General features: G+C 35.6%; 1 protein-coding gene across 1 annotated transcript in view; it reads left to right on the forward strand.

The window, feature by feature from the left end:
* Window positions 1–19,691, forward strand: part of LOC120413993 (protein couch potato) — a 363,237-nt gene that overhangs the window by 331,360 nt on the left and 12,186 nt on the right. Inside the window, exons 3-6 of the mRNA XM_039575002.2 lie at window positions 2,987–3,118; window positions 3,290–3,352; window positions 6,742–6,889; window positions 11,381–11,523. Of these exons, the coding sequence (XP_039430936.1) occupies window positions 2,987–3,118; window positions 3,290–3,352; window positions 6,742–6,889; window positions 11,381–11,523 (486 nt within the window). The remainder of the gene's footprint in view (window positions 1–2,986; window positions 3,119–3,289; window positions 3,353–6,741; window positions 6,890–11,380; window positions 11,524–19,691) is intronic.

Consider the following 19,691-nt stretch of genomic DNA (forward strand, 5'->3'; position numbering starts at 1 on the left):
AAAAATACAAAAATACAAAAATACAAAAATACAAAAATACAAAAATACAAAAATACAAAAATACAAAAATACAAAAATACAAAAATACAAAAATACAAAAATACAAAAATACAAAAATACAAAAATACAAAAACACAAAAATACAAAAATACAAAAATACAAAAATACAAAAATACAAAAATACAAAAATACAAAAATACAAAAAAAACTTTCAAACTTAAAAAACTTAACAAACTTTCTTTTAAGTAATACTTGATTCAGTCTGTGAAATTTAATTATTTATTATTTATTTATTTTTAATTTATTATTAATTTAGGCCAAATTACTTCCTTAATGATCAGTGTTGTAAATGAGTGATAGAAAAAAATATCATTTGATAATTCTGTCACCAAAAGATCAGAGAATGTAACAACCGTCACTATTGCTTGCGAGATATTTTCCATTGTCTCGTGATTACCAACAAGGGCATTCTCTTTCTATCACTCTTTCTCTTCTCCTCGACCATGCTCGCTCACTGCTGAGTATTTCGTTCTTTCAGAAAACCGCAATGAAAGAACGCGAGATTTAGAAATTTGCTCGAAGTGGTTTGACAGTGTTGAGGGGGAGTTGATGATTGTGAAAGGGGGCAGAGCAGTGATATCTTAGGCATGAGAATTGTAATCGCTTAGAACTGAGAGTTTGTTTTTCTACTATTTATCATAATGCACTCGTCGTATTTATCCAACTCGGTGAACCTCGTTGTACGATGGATGTACGACTCGTGTTGAAAAAAAAAAAATCTTTTTGCACCTTGCTGCATAAACTACCATTTGGGCAGTTTGAAGCTTCACAATAATAAACGAAAAAACACAATTTTATGTTTGAATCAATTGCCACCAAATAAAATAAATTTGTTCAACTGTGCTGAGCCCTGAATCCAGCAACACGGTTAGGAAAACGAGCCAAAACACTAAAAAAAATGTTAACAAACTTTCTTTTTAGTAATACTTGTTTCAGTCTGTTTAAATTGATTATTTAGTGGAAACTTTTCGAGTACTGAATCTACTACTTTGGATTTGTAACATCTCGATAAAACCGTGCAAATCGTACTATCCTAAAGACATCACTTTGCCGCTATACCACTAACCTCCTGGAAAAGGGGTCGCCGATCATGTGATAATGACAGGCTGGCAAGTAACAGACGACCACCAAGCCTTTCTGCATAATTCACAGCTCTTCATATGCAGGTGGAAGAACCACATCCTTTCAGTCAGTCACTGCTTCAAATGCAACGTGGCAAGAGGGCGGGCCAGTAAAACCCCGTTATCATGGCGCTTCCTAGAACAGAGTACACTTTTTTGCAAAAAACTTCGACTTGCTCCTCGGTTGGACCAGCATGGGAGTTCCGGCAGATGTTGGGCAGGGCTCATACGTGGAAGCAGCTCATTAATTTTTACCAGCTTAATATGCTCATCATTAATTCAACCGGTAGCGAGTAGTACAAGGTGTGACCACATGTGTCGGAGTTGGGTTCTTTTGTGAAAGGGGTCTTGTCTAGTTGGATGTTCTAGAGGTGTTGCTCGTGATGGGACACTTTGCCAAGATGGATCTTTGTTCTAATAAGTTGTTTAAAATTTCATCGTGGTTCCATTCCTTAAGGTATCACTCTGCGTGGGCAGGTGAGAGTCCCGACTGTCATTATTCATGGTTTAAGGGGGGTGTTACGAGGTGAAATTGGGTCCAGCGTGTCCCGGAATATTTAATCAATCCTTCGCATCATCTTCCCTTAATTAGATGTAGGCTGTATCAAATGATTCACCACAGTGTGAAATAATTCATCAAGACATTGGCGCCAGGTTTGGGCGTGTTGTCTAATTGATGGCATCCCAAAGGAGCTGCGGGTTTGATGAGTTACGCCAAAGTTTCACACGTTAGCACACACATCAATGAATATCTTAGTGGCGAAGGTGTCAAAATCCGCGTTCGCATGAATTGAGTAATGAGAAGGTGAACCCTCATAGTGTTTACTCGCGTGTCACCCACAAAGATCAAAGAAATGTGAATATCTCCAACCTGTAACAATTTCAATTCGAAATCAACAAACCTAAGCTTTTTCAGCGTGACTTACGTCCATTAATCCAATTAGGAATCATTATTTTTAACAAGCTCAGCAAAAGTTATCATCGTAGCAAAAGTTTCCGGACCCCGTGTCTTCACTGGAAAAGATTCACTACACAAAATCAATTTTGTCGAACCATCCGGAATAATTTCCAGAAACTGAGACCAAGGTACAAACTGAGCTGAATTTCCATAATCCTTGACGGGGCTTGGAGGCTCGGCAGTGACACCATTTGATTTCGCAACCGGCCTTGGACGGCGCAGAGATTTTGCTGTGGAATTGACTAATTAATTTAATTTGAATTCATGCTCCAGTGGAAATGTTTAATCTCTGTGTCAACTTTCGGCGAAATATTCAATTCGAGTGGAAAAGTTGTCTTTCACAGAAGCATGAGGAAGGAAAGGTGGGCGTGGGTAACGGACTATTTGTCGTAATTTGCCTGCTTGAAGTTGAAGGATGGACGTATTTGTTTCCTGTTTTTGCTACGGATGAGTGCGAATTTGAGCACAGCTTTCGGAAAACTTTGCTGACATATTTTTGTATAGGGTTTAATCAATAAATCAGTCCAGCGAATCAAGACCTTTTGAACACTCGATGTTATGATGATTTTTATGCAACCCTGCTTTTTATTAAATGTTTTTACAGTTCTTTTGACCGTTGGAGTTTCAAAATAAATTCTGGAATCTTCATCCAAGGTTTTTTTTTTTCAAAAAATTGTAGCTTACATTACCGAGTGATTTTTTTTAAAAAAATCTCTTTTTTGTCGATTAAGTTGATTCCGAAAATTTTATAATTCTTCAATTATCCTCTAATCATTGCAAACTCGCCCACCGATAGCATCTAACCCAACAGTTTTTAATCAAAATGTTCTCCCCTTTTCCCCCTCAGGTTCGAACCCTGTTCGTCAGTGGGCTGCCGATGGACGCAAAGCCCCGAGAGCTGTACCTGCTGTTCAGAGCCTACGAGGGATACGAGGGATCCCTGCTGAAGGTTACCAGCAAAAATGGAAAAACAGCTTCGGTAAGTGCCACCTCCCCCCTCCTCCCAAACACGCAATTTTTGCATTATCAGATAACGAACCCCGAATGCCGGAGCAAGCAAGGGGATAATTGGATTAGCAGCGGCGGCAGTGATGGGAAAATCGTTATTGAAGAATTTTTTCTCCAACTTCTCTTTTTTTTTGTCTTGCAGCCTGTGGGTTTCGTCACGTTCAGCACACGGTCCGGGGCCGAAGCTGCGAAGCAGGATCTACAGGTAATTTAATTGCCTTTGGCATTTGCGTTAAGATAGTCTCAGGCCCTACCCCTCACCACCAAAGCCGCCCCCACCACCACCCACTGGTTTTAGCGAGTAAGCTCCAAATTTTAGACACTAGGACACGAACACACACACACAGAATCACACCTTCTAGCTTTCTTTTAGTCGTACCTTTTCTCTTTTAGTTATTATTGGTTTATTTTTTTTATTCAATTTTTCTAACTTGGGAAAGCCAACCCTTTGCCCCTTCACCCGTTTATAGAAGCACACTTTTTTCCGAGCAAAACTTTAAAGGTTAACTGAATCGAACTAGCATTAAAGGCAGGTGTTGCTCCACAAATACTAGCTAACCTCCCCCCACTTTGGATAAGTGCTTTCTGTTGGACTGAATTGGTTTTATTGAATTTAAAAATATCAGGTTGTCAACGATGATAATGTTGCTATTGTAACATTATCGACAAATCACGAATATCTTTTAAAATACAAAAACAATATAATACATTTAAAACTAAGATTTTTACACAGTAACAGTAATAAAGAAAATGATGTAAATTTGAAGATATTTCTTTTTAGTCCAAAATTTCATATCATTAAGTTATATTGTGTCAAGCAAAGTAATATTTTACGATGTGCACAATATTCAATTATTTGTACAAAGTTTTAACATTGGCACAAAACATAATATGTTTGCAACCACAACATGATTTGCAACAATTAAAAACACACTAGAAAGTTTTTTTTTCATTTTTAATCAATCAGTTTTTTGAGCGATTGACCTGAAGTCGATGAGATGTTATACTTTGGGAAAACACAGTTTTTATTTAAATTCTTAGTCATTTTGAAATTTCTGACAATATTATAACAGTTCCAGCGTTTTGTGCTAAATTTTTGCTTATTTTTATTAAAGATTGAGTTTAAGTTTTAGATGAAATTTTTTTCTGGAAAAAAAATCTTTTAAAAGAATGCTACTTTTATTATGGCTGGCGCCTATGTAAAGGAGGTATCAGACTATGACAAAAAATAAACTCACATTTTTGACAGTTTGACAATTTTGATTGTTTGCAAGAAGGTCAACGTTGCTTTTTTTGTCATAGTTTAATACCTCCTTAAGAATGCACATTTGAGTTTTTGAAAAATCGATGCTTTGTTAAAAATTATTTCTCTGTCTGAAAACAATAATTTATAAAATTTCATGTAAAACCCGGAAGAGGTGTCATTCTTGAAATATAAAAAAAATACAATTTTTAACAAAAAATTGAAAGAAATTTATATTTTTGAAAATATTGTAATGATTTTGTGGTTTTTTATGCAAGAATTTATAATTTCATGCAAAATCTTACTTCATTTTACATCCATTTTTTAAATTGTAAAATCTAGTATTTGAAGATTTCTGTATATAGTAAAATTTAAGTGTTGTATGCAAATTATTTAAGTAATTCATACGAAATTTAAAAAAATGTCCACATTTATGAAAAATCAAAAAAAAATCATAATAACAAGTTAGTTTTCCAAAAAAAAATATCAAATTATCGGCTTGAATCAAATTTTTAAACTGCTAAAATAAATCAGTCCGACTTTGATATTTGAGATTCACAGATTTACAACATCCTTAAAAAATATTACAGTTATGATACTGTCAAAAGTTTGCGATGAATTTGTGAATAAATGCCAAATTTTTTTCGCACAGTTTTTTGCAGGTCTTAAAAGCTCTTATTTGATTATACACCCTAATGTATAATCAAATAACAACATAAAAAACCAGGTTCTAGCGACACTCTCTGACCCAATATCTAGGTCAAAATTAAGCATCCGTGCAAATTTTGACTCTTGCCTAAAGTGGAATAAAATTCACACCCTCTTATAAAATCGAAAAATGTTCCTTTCTCCAGATATTTTTTTAAATAATCCAGTGTTCATTTCAACAGCGACCTAGGATATTCCAAAATTGCCAGAATAAGAACAAAACAAATAATTATTAACTTAAAAATTTTAATTTTCATGGAAAAAACTTGTAAAATCGATTCTGAAATATTAACCCTCTAACGCACCACATATTTTTGACTTCAAAATTAAATTACTCTTCAACCATGCATTTTTTCAACCTGGTTCGACCTGCGTTAGTTTATATAGAATGTTAGCTAATAACCATCAAAATTTCATCCAGTTTGGTCGATCCAGTTACAAGTATTGGTGAAAATCGTAATAATCTCGATTTTGCTCGGGCGGGAAAGGGTTAATGATACATTGAATTACTTTGTTTTTTTTTGTATTCTTTATCAAAATGTAGCATGTCTGTTACAAAAACAAAAATTAAAAAAAAATTGTTATAAACTAAAAGTAAGTTTTAATCAAATCAACAAATCATAATAAAAAATAAAAATAATCCTTCTGAGAGCACAACCAAAGCCAAAAAACACCCCTTTTCTAGTGGTAGCACACCTCAACCAAGGCGAGTTTGGAAATCACTCTCAAGCGATTTGATCACTGATAAATCACCGCGTTGGAACACACCTTTTCCAATCACTGCAAACACTCGAAATTTGTACTCAAGGTTCGGAAAGTTTCCTCGGCTCATGTTCATATTAAAACTGTTTAAGTTCTATTGTAAATTTGTTTTTCTCTTTTATTAACCCTCAGTCACTTGTTTGAATTTTGTTCTTGTTTATGTTCACCTTGTTTTTTTTTCGAGGACCACTAAAATCTGATTGGAATCATGCAAAAAAAAAAACAATCACGAAATGTGTGCAATCAAGTTCTTTGACTGTTCTCTTGGATTTTTATGTTTCATTACTGTTTCATTCACTCTCCGTTAACCACAACATTCTCACATCAACTATCAAGCTATCGAATGGAGGAAAAAATGTTTCACAAAAACAAAATTCAAATCATAGAACAATAACCCTCAAATGGCATCTATAGCAACAACAGCAAAAAGTTTAAACGAGGGAGATTTAGCCATTCTGCACCATTTACACACTGTTTTATTTTTAAAAACTACCTATGCCTTGCTCAATTTTTATATTGAATCCGACCAACGAAGAAAAAACGTGCGTAAATATTTGCTCGCGATGAATTGACCCCCTTCCCCCAAAATCATAAAGCCTCCCCCTCTGTTACTTTTTGGATGATCAATTTTTGCTGAAACATTTTTTGCGTCGAAATACATTTTTAATAAGTTTTTGCTATCGTTTCGTTTCGTGTCCAGTTGATACCAACATAACCCAACAAACAAAAACAAACCTTTTGTTTGCCCATCCTATTACTACTACTACTGTTCTGCCCTACCTTTTTGTTGACAAAAAATTTACAACCCCCGAAAAAAACCAAACCCGACCACGTCAAAAAGTTCAATGTCCCAAAATCAAACCCAAATATAAATATTGCAGCAAGGTGTACGCTTCGATCCTGATATGCCCCAAACAATACGCTTGGAATTCGCCAAGAGTAACACTAAAGTGAGCAAACCAAAACCACAACCTAATACAGCGGCCACAGCTGCACATCCTGCATTGATGCACCCACTTACTGCTGGACGTAAGTACTTTTTATGTTACTCTCTATCTCTCTCTCTCTCTCTTTCTCTATCTCTACCTGTCACCTTTTCATCTCACTCCTCTATCTCATCTATGTGTCTCCGTACGTTATTGTTCTAAAAATCTTTCAAAAATCTATCACCTTCCTTCGATTAGGCATACCTTGAAAACGATAAAGTGCGCTCATTTTTGAACATTCACTCATTCAACCTCGTTCGCTCGCCTCACTGATAGTGAGCGAATGAGCACACAAAAGCGAATGTGAGTGCCATTTATGAGCGCTGAGTGTAAAAGTGAGCGAGTTGCGGTAATTATGAGAGATCCAAGTTTTCAAAGTATGCCCTCATTTCCTAAACTTTGTTTCAACCTGTCAACTTGCATAAACTTTTGAGGTACATACAAAAATGGACATTCAAACTATTTAAAGCAACTTCACCACCACCAGCCTAGTCCGGTAGCTGTTGCGTTTCACTGCCCATTTTACAAGTGCAAAATGCATTCAAATATCTTGCAAATAAATTGTAAAAACAACCATCAGCAACACCCACTCACCGTAATTTTGTCTCTCCTCAAAAGTACCCGTAGACCCCATTTCAGCTCTAATCACATTTAGTTGTAGAACATCGCCCCCGCTCACCTTCAAACCCACCCCCAAATCCAACGTGACCTTCACTTCCCTTTGCCGCGGAACGACGATACCCTCCCTTAGGACACCGGAAATGGCACCATTAGCACAAATTGAGCGCACGTTTAATGCTGCACACACACCTACAAACCTACGAAACTTTGGAGTAGACTATAGCGACGGGCCTCCGCGTCGTCGTCCGAGCAATAAAAAGATCATAATAGTTGTAATCATAACGATATTAACACCCGGCAACGACATCTTGGCGAAATTGTTCCGGAAAAGATGCCATCGGGAGACACTCTCGGGGAGTGAGAGCTCAGATTTGTGGTGGGAAACTACAAGGTCGTTAGAATGTAATCCCCGATGAAATTTCAAGCATTTTCAACATTCAACATTTCATTCAAAGAAATTTGCTGGTCACTCAACGCCAGAGAATTTCGAAAAATATTCTCTTGTGCGAGATTTTTCAGAAGAGAGGAATTACGATCTTGCCAATAAATTTTCAGGTGATACGTCAGACGCCGTGTCAGACGAAATGTGTTGCCAGTTTCACAGGACACTAATTTATGAGCATTAGTTGTGGTGTTGAGATAAACAACAAATATCTTTGCCCAATCTTTGCCTATCAGTTATAAAAATATTTTATTTATGTGTTTTCAAGAGTTTTGGAAGAGAAATTTGATAGAAACTCAAGGTCAAAAAATGACCTGTCACTTTCCGTAGATGAACAGTGTATGTAAACAAAACAAATGTGTTCAAGTATACCAAAACAAAGCAATAGAGGAGAAAAGCAACTCGCGACATAATTTTGAGGCTAGGAATTTTGACAAGTATGATTTTCATAAAGTAATCGCCTCCTTTTCTCTCCCACAGAAAACTGGGGACAAAGTAGCTGTCAAACAAGGCTAAACTGTTAAAGTCACTCACAAAATGAACTTTTAGTGATTTGAGTTCATTTCTGACGTCACGATTTTTTCCTCTATCCAGGTTTTTAAGCGAAGATGGCGTTTGAATGGTGAACATCCGAAATGTCAAAATCACGCAGTAGCATCAACATTAGAAAAAAAATGTGGCTGTCATGCCATGGCACACTTTTTTCGGAATATTGGTACCACTGCGTGGTTTTGACATTTCGGACGTTCACCATTCAAACGCCATCTTCGCTTAAAAACCTGGCTAGAGGAGAAAAGCAACTGGCGACAAAATTTTGAGGCTAGGAATTTTGACAGGTATGATTTTCATAAAGTATAGAGGAGAAAAGCAACTTGCGACAAAATTTTGAGGCTAGGAATTTTGACAGGTATGATTTTCATAAAGTATTCGCCTCCTTTTTTCTCCCACAGAAAACCTGGGAACGAGGTAGCTGTCAAACTAGGCCAAACTGTTAAAATCACTCATAAAATGAACTTTGAGTGATTTGAGTTCCTTCCTGACGTCACGAAATGGCCAATAGAGAAGAAAATCGTGACGTCAGAAATGAACACAAATCACTCAAAGTTCATTTTGTGAGTGACTTTAATATTTTGGCCTAGTTTGACAGCTACCTCGTTCCCAGGTTTTCTGTGAGAGAGAAAAGGAGGCGAATACTTTATGAAGATCATACCTGTCAAAATTCCTAGCCTCAAAATTTTTTCGCGAGTTGCTTTTCTCCTCTTTGTCGAAGAATAAACAAAGTATCTTGCTTTTTCCTAATGTAAACATCAACTGACGTGAGTAGGATAGCCTCTTTGGTTACACTTCGGCTTTGGCCCATTTACATTGTTACAAGTGGTGGTTTGAGTTCATGTAAAAAAAACTTTCTCTACATTGCTTGTTTTTTTGTAAGCACGGGACAAATTTTGACCAGTGCCTTACTGCCTCTCTCTTTCGTGAGTTGAAGTTCCCTGATATTTTGATTTTCCATCCCAGTGTATTCTCAAAGAACCTCTTTTGATAACGAATGTTTTGCCAGATAACGATGAAACGAAAGTTGAATGAATGATTTTCTAGTTTTTCTTTAAAAAAAACTCACCAATTATACCTACTTACAGGTGAAACCTTTTCAAGAATTATTTATAAAACTATAAAGACTGATTCCGAGTAAGCTAAACATTTGATATGCCGGAAGATTCCGAATTTTTCACAGATTTTGTTTCAGTAGTGAGAGGCAGTATCATAACATAATCTGTAATAAATCCGGAACTAGCCAAAATCTAAAATTACATATGGAATTTATTTTAAATATTCTGTATGACAAAACTGGGTCTATAAAAAATAAACTTAAGAGGCAGTATTTGTAGATTCTGCTCGGTTTGTTCTAGAGGTCGTATCGAGGTGCTCCGATTTGGATGAAACTTTCAGGGTTTGTTTGTCTATACATGAGATGAACTCATGCCAAATATGAGCCCTCTACGACAAAGGGAAGTGGGGTAAATCGGGCATTGAAGTTTAAGGTCTAAAAAACATGAAAAATCTTAAAATTGCTCGCATTTCCGTAAAACTTCATCAATTCCAACTCCAGTAGATGCATTCGAAAGGTCTTTTGAAGCCCTTCAAAATGTGCTATAGACATCCAGGATTGGTTTGACTTTTTCTCATAGCTTTTGCAAATTACTGTTAAAAATTGATTTTTTTAAAACCTTAATAACTTTTGGCAACAGCCTCCAACACCCATACTCCCATAGGTCAAAAGATAGGTAATTTAATGCACTATGAGCCTACGGTATTAACTTTTTGGCCAATCGCAGTTTTTCTCATAGTTTTTCGATTTTTCTAGAACAAACATTTTACAATGTTAGTTTTTGCCCTGTAGGCTTCCATAGTGGCACTTTTTGGTCTCAATTTTTGTTGTTATTTTGATTTAAAAAATAATTAAATAAAACATTCTTGAAAAAAGAAATAGATCTTATTTACCCTATGATCAACACCATCAAATGCTGTATCAAGTAGGCGAAAACTTGTTTTACCCCTAATCCGACAAAATTCTAAATAATATTTTAATTAATTCGAAATGGCATTTTTTCCAATCAAATTCAAAATACCAACACCTCAATCTAATGTAAAATTTTCTGAGGATTCCGAATATGACAAAATTGAGACCAAAAAGTGCCGCTATGGAAGCCTACAGGGCAAAAGCTAACGTTGTAAAATATTTGTTCTAGAAAAATCGTAAAACTATGAGAAAAACTGCAATTGGCCAACAAGTTAATACCGTAAGATTATAGTCCATGAAATTCCCTAACTTTTGACCTATGGGAGTATGGGTGTTGGAGGCTGTTGCCAAAAGTTATTAAGGTTTTAAAAAAATCAATTTTTAACAGTAATTTGCAAAAGCTATGAGAAAAAGTCAAACCAATCCTGGATGTCTATAGCACATTTTGAAGGGCTTCAAAAGACCTTTCGAATGCATCTACCGGAGTTGGAATTGATGAAGTTTTACGGAAATGCGAGCAATTTTAAGATTTTTCATGTTTTTTAGACCTCAAACTTCAATGCCCGTTTTACCCCACTTCCCTTTGTCGTAGAGGGCTCATATTTGGCATGAGTTCATCTCATGTATAGACAAACAAACCCTGAAAGTTTCATCCAAATCGGAGCACCTCGATACGACCTGTTTCACATCGGTGAAAAACTCGCTCTTAATAAAAATAGAATATTTTTTCTTTTTGTTTGTAAAATGAAGCCATTTTCAGTGTCTGAAGGTCGTAAATAACCAATCTTAATGTCGTCCTATCAGTGCAGTTCTTCTTTCTTCATAAATGTATTTTCTCCCTTCAATCTCATCTTTCAGTGAAAAATAAACAATACAACAATTAAATAATCTCAACTAAGATGTCCCTTCCCTCCCGTGGTTGCACCTTCTAACTTCAAACTCTCTTCTGCCAGACCTAGGTACTCCGTTTTTTCCTGGGGGCCACGAGCTATGGCATCATCCGTTAGCGTTTTCGGCAGCCGCCGGTGAGCTGCCCAGTGCTGCGGCCCTGCAGCACGCCACCCTGGTCCATCCGGCACTGCATCCTCAGGTCCCGGTGCGGTCCTACCTCTGACTAAATACGGACAAAGTCCTCGAGCAGCAGCCAATGCACCAAGTGAGTACTGCCAAGACGAGTGTTTTTTTTTTCTCTGTTTTGTTGCCTCAAGTCAGTGTTGAGAGCAAGAGTTCCTTGCAATTGTTTGCGTTTTTCGTTCATTTTCATCCTGCCCCAAAGTGCTATCCAACCCGTCGTCCTGTACGTCAGAATTTCACGTTTTTGTTTTGTGTACAAATAGATCATCCCTTGACCCGTGAGCAGTTCTCTGAAAAGTCTTTCTAATGATAAGCATTTTAGTTTAAATTTTCAGGATTGTCAACAAATCCAAATGTAAAATAGTAGAAGAAGACCTAAAAACACAATTCAAATATTGCAGTAGAAGAATTTTTAAGTTTAAGCTAATCAAACTTTAAAAGTGTTGTTAAAAACAAATGTTGCAATTGATTCAAATAAAAATTGCAGAAGTAACAATTTAAAATGTTTTTGGAGGAACAATTAACACCACCCAAACAAAATCTATGTAAAATTAAGAAAATCAAGTATTGAAATGACTTTATGAAGATACAGAAAGAAACAGAAGAGGAAATTCCTTCTGATTTTTGAAGTAACCATTTAATATTTTATTGATGTTTTAAACAATAAGTTCAGACTCGTACATTTTTACTTCAATCATTTCGATCGTTGAGCATAAATATGAGCCCAAAACGTTCTTAAGTTGCTTAAATAAATTACAACTCGTTTTATAATCATGGTTCTATCATTCGAAGTTTCTTGGTAATTCTCTACCAACTCACATGAATTCCGTGTTTTATATCTCGTGACGAAGGGGCGGTACGACCCCTTTCATTTTTGAACAATCGAAAAAAGAAGTGTTTTTCAATAATTTGCAGCCTGAAACGGTGATGATAAAGAAATTTGGTGTCAAAGGGACTTTTATGTAAAATAAGACGCCCAATATAATGGCGTACTCAGAATTCCAGAAAAAAAGTAATTTTATCAACAAAAAAAAACTCTAAAAAAGTTTTTAAATTCTCCCATTTTCCGTTATTTTTTAGAATTATAAAATATTCTACAAATTTGTAGAACAGACAATTACAAAAAATTTGATATATAGACGTAAGGGGTTTGCTTATACACATCATGAGTTATCGCGATTTTACGAAAAAAAGTTTTGAAAAAGTTACTTTTTGCGTTTCTCTTTGTTTCATCGTCCGTGTCTGTCGCGGGTGACCATGAACGGCCATGATCGATGACGATCAACTTTTTCAAAACTTTTTTTCGTAAAATCGCAATAACTCGTGATTTTTATTAGAAAACCCCTTAGGCCGATGCAAATCTTTAAAAAAGTTTTTGTCCCTCGGCCCTGGCCAAGGTCAAGGGGGGGGCAAAAAATAAAAAAAAATATAAAAATTTAAATAACAAGCCATAGTCTTGACATTTAAATGAAAAAAGTGTTTTAAAATGCATTTTACACTAGTTCAGTTGTTTTGCAATCATTAGTTTTCAAAAAATCTAAGATCTGACAAAAACAAAAATTGTATCGAAAAAAAAGATTTTGCATCGAAAATTTTCAAAAAAACTTAAGATTTTTCAATAAACCCAAACATGCTAAAAATGATTTTAAACGCAGGAGAATGTATTTTAATTTGATTTCAACTGGTTGCACTTAAATTTTCATTGAAATTTTGAAGTTTATTGTAAAATTTTTTTTTGCCCCCTGATTTTTCGGGACAATTTTGAAGGGTGGGGTGACAAAAACTTTTAAAAATATTTGTACCAGCCTTATGTCTATATATCAAATTTTTTGTAATGCTCTACAAAAATTTTTGTCTGCTCTACAAATTTGTAGAACATTGTTTTACTCTATAAAATAACCATAATTAGAAAAAACACAAAATTTTAAAATGAAAAATTTTGTTCTAACTGAAAAAAATACCCTTCTGGGTCAATGTAGATTTGAAAAGTACATTAAATTTTCCATAAAATTACATGTTTCTAAATTTTTTACAGTCGAGTAACGGAAAATGGGAGAATTAAAAAAAAAGTGTTTTTTCGATGAAAAATACGTGTTGAGTCGCGGGGGATGTCCTGAACCGGGCACCGGTTCTGTCAGCGGAGTGATTAAAAGAAAACTTTGTTCTTTTCCACTCGCTACAAAACTAAAGTTTATTTATTAATAAATAACACTAATAGTTCACAAAAATTACAAAACTTACATCTTTGGTGTTTTTTCACAGCTGAATTCTTCAGCTGCGCCCGTGCTCCCGCTTACTCAAATTGTTTTGATCTTACTTTCTTTATTTCTAAGCGACAGCACGGGCACTAGTCAAACAATCACAAAACACTGACACTGACGCAGAACAAGGGGCTGCTTTGGACGCGCTCCGTCACAACAATACGTTTTTTCGGAATTCTGAGTACGCCATGACACCAAATTTCTATCTCATCACCGTTTCAGGCTGCAAATTATTGAAAAACACCTCTTTTTTGCATGTTCAAAAATGGAAGGCCCTCCGTCACGAGATATCAAAAAACGGACCTCGGATTCGTGATCAGGGACAAAAGTTACACCTTAGGACAAAGTTTCACGCAAATCGAAGAGGGAACGGGGCAACTGCTGTGTGAGTTGGCGGAGAATTACCCTATTATGAATTGTTTCTGATCCTAAAAATATATTTGAAACTTGTTTTCATTTATTATCTTATTTTTAATTTTTGTAATCTCAAGAAAGATTATCATTTTGACATTGCCTAGATTTGAGAGATTATGTGATGACATAAGCAACTTCAAGGAGATTTTGTTTTCTTATGAATTTGTTACATTTTTTTCCAAATCCTACAACTGACTTTAAAGAGAACTGCTCCCGGGGTTTCCTTTCATCCAGTTTTTTTTTCGCCTAACCACCCTCACACACAATCACACAATGATTCGAATGAAAACTTTGACACAATGCCAAAAAATATGAACCTCAAACCACTCGGTTATACGTGTATGTGTGTGTTTCGAAACGTGATTGTGTACCGCACGTACCTCGGCAAGAACCGCCCTCCGGCTACGGAATAATGAAACCTTTCATGAAGGAGCACACACACCCTGTGAACCAGTACTGTACATAGAGCGGGGGAGAGCTTTCATTTCTTGATCTTGGCACCGCCGCTACTGCCGTTTGCCCTACTCAAATCAACTGCCCCATTGTCACCCTTAGCAAGCCACCAGTATCATCACCTGTGTGCACCCAACCCACCTTAAGCTTAAGGACACACTTCCACCCACCAAAAAAAAATACACAAACACACTCACGAGAACACGCTCTTAATCTCATCCTGCCTTTGCCGACACGACAATCCTCTTTTCCTTGCGATGCTGAAACCTCTTGAAAGCATCAACACCCCACTCCCTGCTGGACCCTTGAGTCAGAACAAACGATGTGAAAATAGTCCACGTGAAGAAAGATACACAACAACACCCACCCCCACATTCACACACACACGTAACTCCTTGTTCTCGGTGTTGACAGGGACGTAGCACTAAAACTTTATGCCTTAATTAGCCCCCCTCGTCATAATTGGGGAGGGGGGGATGGATGTAGAGAGGGAATGTTTGCAAAGCGCGCGATGACTTCAATAGTACTCGGTCTTGTCCGGGGGATGAGTTTCAGAGGTTGAGATGTAACAGAGGACTTCTCTGTAGTCGTAGGACATGCGGGATGAACGTTGCTTTCACCTGTTAACGGAGCAGTTGAAGCTCGGTGATCTTTTAGCGCTGGCTATTAAAGTCCGATTCTGAGTATTTGCAGTAAAAGTGCGACGTCATTCATTATTTCCTATCAAATCTTGTTCAATTTCTGCAATTGCAACGACTGGCCAAAAGAAAATTTTGTCAAAAGGCCGTTTTGATTAGAACTCGGAACTCTGACAACCATATGCAATTTAATTTTGAGATAATGCACTCAACAGACATCCGCTTCGTGCACCCTTCGACAAAGTTGTAGGGAATTAAATTTCCAGCAAGCTTCTCACATTTGGACAAATTTGGGTAAGACCTGCGCCACCTGCTGCCTTAATATTGAAGCGATGTTTCTCTTACACATTTACACAGATTTTTCCAAACAAATGTCAACGCTCAACAGCGATCTCTTATCCTTAACCAATTTGGCTAAACATTGACGCAGAGACTTATTTTTGCCTGAAAATCGAGCCAGGAGCGTCACTCAGTCTTTATGAAAAACTAGCTTTGTCTTGTCACTCAAATGTTTATACAAAAATCTGTACCTCCAGAAAGGAATTCCGAACGAGTGTCTTCAGCAAAGTTTGAGATAATTAAAAAAATTAACCGCAAAGATGATTCGTTGAATTGGATTGAGTTTAAACACGAATGTTCAAACAGCAATACAGTTCTGAATCTACAGGGGAGGAAGGACGTGGGAATCCCCCGCTCACGTTCCTGTTTATTTAGGCAAGTTGAATGAGTAAGTAACTATAATTAAGAAAAAGTTGATGAAAGAGAGTTGATTGATTGATTGAAAGAGAGTTGATGAAAAATATTTTAAATAGGAAAAAGGAATGCATTTTCGGATTCTTTGAACAATTTTCTTCTAAGGGAAAGAATTTCTGTACAAAAAGTTTCACAAAAAATGCTTCGAATTCACTTGAAAGTCTAGAGTTTTTTTAAAGGTCCTAAAAGCTATTGTGTTTCATATGTTTATAGGACCTATTAAAAAAAACTCTGAAAATGAAATATGAATTGAAAATTTCATGAAAAAAACTGATTTTTTTTTGGCTTTTTAACAATTTTACCTCAAATTTAAATATCATTTCTTAAAATGCTTACACACTTAGTTAGGCCGTTGCAAAATATTTTATGACGATTATGTCCCTCGAAAAGTCAGGGTCAAAAAATAAAAAAAAGTCTTAAAATTTAAATTACGAGTCATGGTTTCAACATTTAAATGAAAAATGTGTTCTTAAATGTCCAGTTTTTTTTGCCATCATTAGTTTCCAAAATATCTAAGTATTGACGAAAATTTTATTTCATAAAAATTCAAAACATTTTTAAACCAGCCCAATCATGCTTAAAATGATTATCAATGCAGAAAAATGCATTTCAGACTGTTTTAAACTGATTAGACTTCTATTTTCATGGAATTTTGAAGTTTTTTGTAAAAAAAAATTTGCCCTCTGATTTTTCAGACCAATTTTGAAGGGGAGGGTGACTTAAACTTTAAAAAATATTTGCAATGGTCTTAACTAAATATAAACATGGATTTTTTTACTTCGAAAATATATCATCAAATGTACATGGTACATTTGACGTGAAACAGTAGTTTATGCAACAAGTTGCAAAAAGAGGATTTTTTCAGCACGAGTCGTACATTTATCCAACGAGGTTCACTGAGTTGGATAAATACGAAGAGTGCTGAAAAAATCAAGTTTTGCAACGCGTTCCATACAACATTTTTTTGCAATTCCAAAAAACACACACTGAGTGAAATTTTATGTCAAATTTTCATGTATTTTGTCAATAAATCGTTTAAATAAAAAAAAATTGAGTGCTGAAAAGTAAAACTTTTCAGCATTTATTTTGAAAAGTGTTGCTATTCGATTCTGTTATTTTTGGTACAGAAAAGTAGGCTATTTCGTCGTTTAAGAATGACAGGAAAAGTTAGTAGGTTCACGACGGAATTGCAAAAATAAAATTGAAGCACCTCAAATCTGATTTCAACACGACAAACTATGGCTATCAAAGTCACATTGGAATTGAAAATAAGAATTTTCAACGGGACTTTTTATGAAACACTGTTGAAAAAACTTGTTTTCTTCTAAAAACATTGTATGGACCTACTGTGGCCCAAGTACATGTTTTAAAAATAAAAATCTTCATTAAAACCATACAAGTTGAAAAATATTTCAAAAATAAATTAAAATCCTATCATTGTCACCCCGGTTTACGCTATTTATAAATATTTTCATTTCTTGACAGTCTCTCAAATTTGAATGGATAAACGGATGACACAAAATTACTTCTGGTGGCCTAGAAATCATGCCAAACAAAAAACAAATCGATGCCTCTGTGCTCTCTTGTACAAAGCTTGCTGGGATTCCTATCTAGTTAGCATAAGAGAGCACAATGCACAGTAGTCTAGATCGCAAAATTAAGTGGAAAATTGATTTTCAAAAAAATGGTGCAGTTTGAAGCTTTAGGTTCGGTTGAAAATTAGGGTGGTTCACTATTAGGATTTTTGAGATTCTGGAAAGTTGCTGTACTTTCCAATCCAAGCGAACATTTTTATTTTTGACACGTCAATTTGGACTTAAGGGTCAAAAGTTACAGCCATTTTATGGTAACAAAGATGAAAATTACAAACTTAAAAATCTCTAAAAAGCAAAGGTCAAATTTTAGGCCCCTGGTTGCATTCAAAAGCACTTCAAAAGCGGAAAAATCTCAGTGGTATTTTTAGTCTTCTTTAAACTCGAACTTCATTTGAAAATGTATAATTTTCAAGGGAAAAGTGTATGGGATTTGCCTAACCAAAATCAAAAATTGTACAACTATAAGGTTTTACCTGTAATTTTGCCCGCTGAATTTTGTCAAGTTTTGTGTTTCTATGTAAAATTATGATATAAACCCAATATTTTTACACTGGATCAATTCTGAGGGCAGATTCAGACTCAGATTTTGACGCCAATTTTATAAGGCACTCAATTCCGAAAAAAATATTCTTATGATTATTTCTTTGAACATTTTGAAAGAAAAATAATTTTAAAATCGCTACCGTTACTCAAATCGAAAGATATGTCATTTTGTAGGAAATTTGAAGTACTGTTCAAATCACATTCAAGCATTAAAAATTTCGAATGCACATGTCACAACACCCTATTGTACCCTAAAGTTGTATGGAAAAAATAAATAAAGTTGTCCAAATTTAGTGAGCACAGCATCTTTTTGGTTCCTATAGGGTCCTAAACAACTCCCCAAAGTTTGAAACGATTAGTCATCACTTTGCGCAAAGCGATTAAATGTTCCAAATAAACTTTCATGGGAAAAATATTTATTTTTAATTTTGATATTTGAAAAATCCACGTTTCACGCTATTGATATAGCTTTTTGCTTGAAAATCACGTTTCAGACGAGTTTTGAGAAACTTTGGGAAGTTGTTTAGGACCCCAAAAGTAACTGAAAAATTGCTGAGCTGGAAAATCAATTGTGTTACCCTAATGTCACAACAATCGTCCAAAGTGTAATTCTTATGCTGAATTTGCTGAATCTTTGCGAAAACATACTTTCCTAAGCACACAATTGAGTTTTTGGGGTTAAAATTTCGAAACCTTTGAAAAATGGTCAAAATTATCACATTTACATTTACTTTTTGGTGAAATTCTGATAACTCAACACGAAATCTTAAAATGAGAAATTCTAGGAGAAATTAGTTTTAATCTAATCTAATCTAATCTAACCCTAGCGCAGCCAGTCTTTCGAGGGCATCCTGGAGAATGCCTTAGGTTGATTGACGCCTAGCATCTTCTTGTCATTATCAACATTTGCAGTGCGCCATTGCATTAAAATGCATTGAAACATCACAAACGTCGAAGCGGCCAGGCCAACTGCGTAAAGTTAACCGCAAAGATGATTCGTTGAATTGGATTGAGTTTGAGCACGAATGTTCAAACAGCAATACATTTCTGAATCTACAGGGGAGGAAGAAACGTGGGGATCCCCCGCTCACGTTCCAGTTTGTTTGGGCAATTAATCGTTGGGAGCACCATGCTAAGAAGTTTTGGTGCTCCGGGACCCTCGAGGATGGGACATCGAATTTCCGCGAATGCCCTGGACACTGTTTGCCGTGGTTATAGCGCCACAACTCGCTCACTAGGAGAAATTAGTTTTAAATGAAAAATTGTCAACTTGATACTTTATTGAATGTAATAGAAACAAGATTTTAAATAAAATTAATAATCTTAGAGTAACAATACTTAAAGAGGAAGCTTCAGTAATAAATGGTTTGTTCATCAAATGAAATTCCAACGCCTAACTGCTGCTCTGCAACAAACCTAATGACAAACACTTTTTCATCGTCCGGCCCAAACAGCCTGCGTCCTTCGTTATGCCAGCCCTTACGCTTTCCATTCCAAATTAATTATCTCACAATAAGATTTTTCCATAGATAA

This window comes from Culex pipiens, chromosome 3, assembly GCF_016801865.2.
Source record: "Culex pipiens pallens isolate TS chromosome 3, TS_CPP_V2, whole genome shotgun sequence".
In the NCBI taxonomy this organism is placed as follows: Eukaryota; Metazoa; Arthropoda; class Insecta; order Diptera; family Culicidae; genus Culex; species Culex pipiens.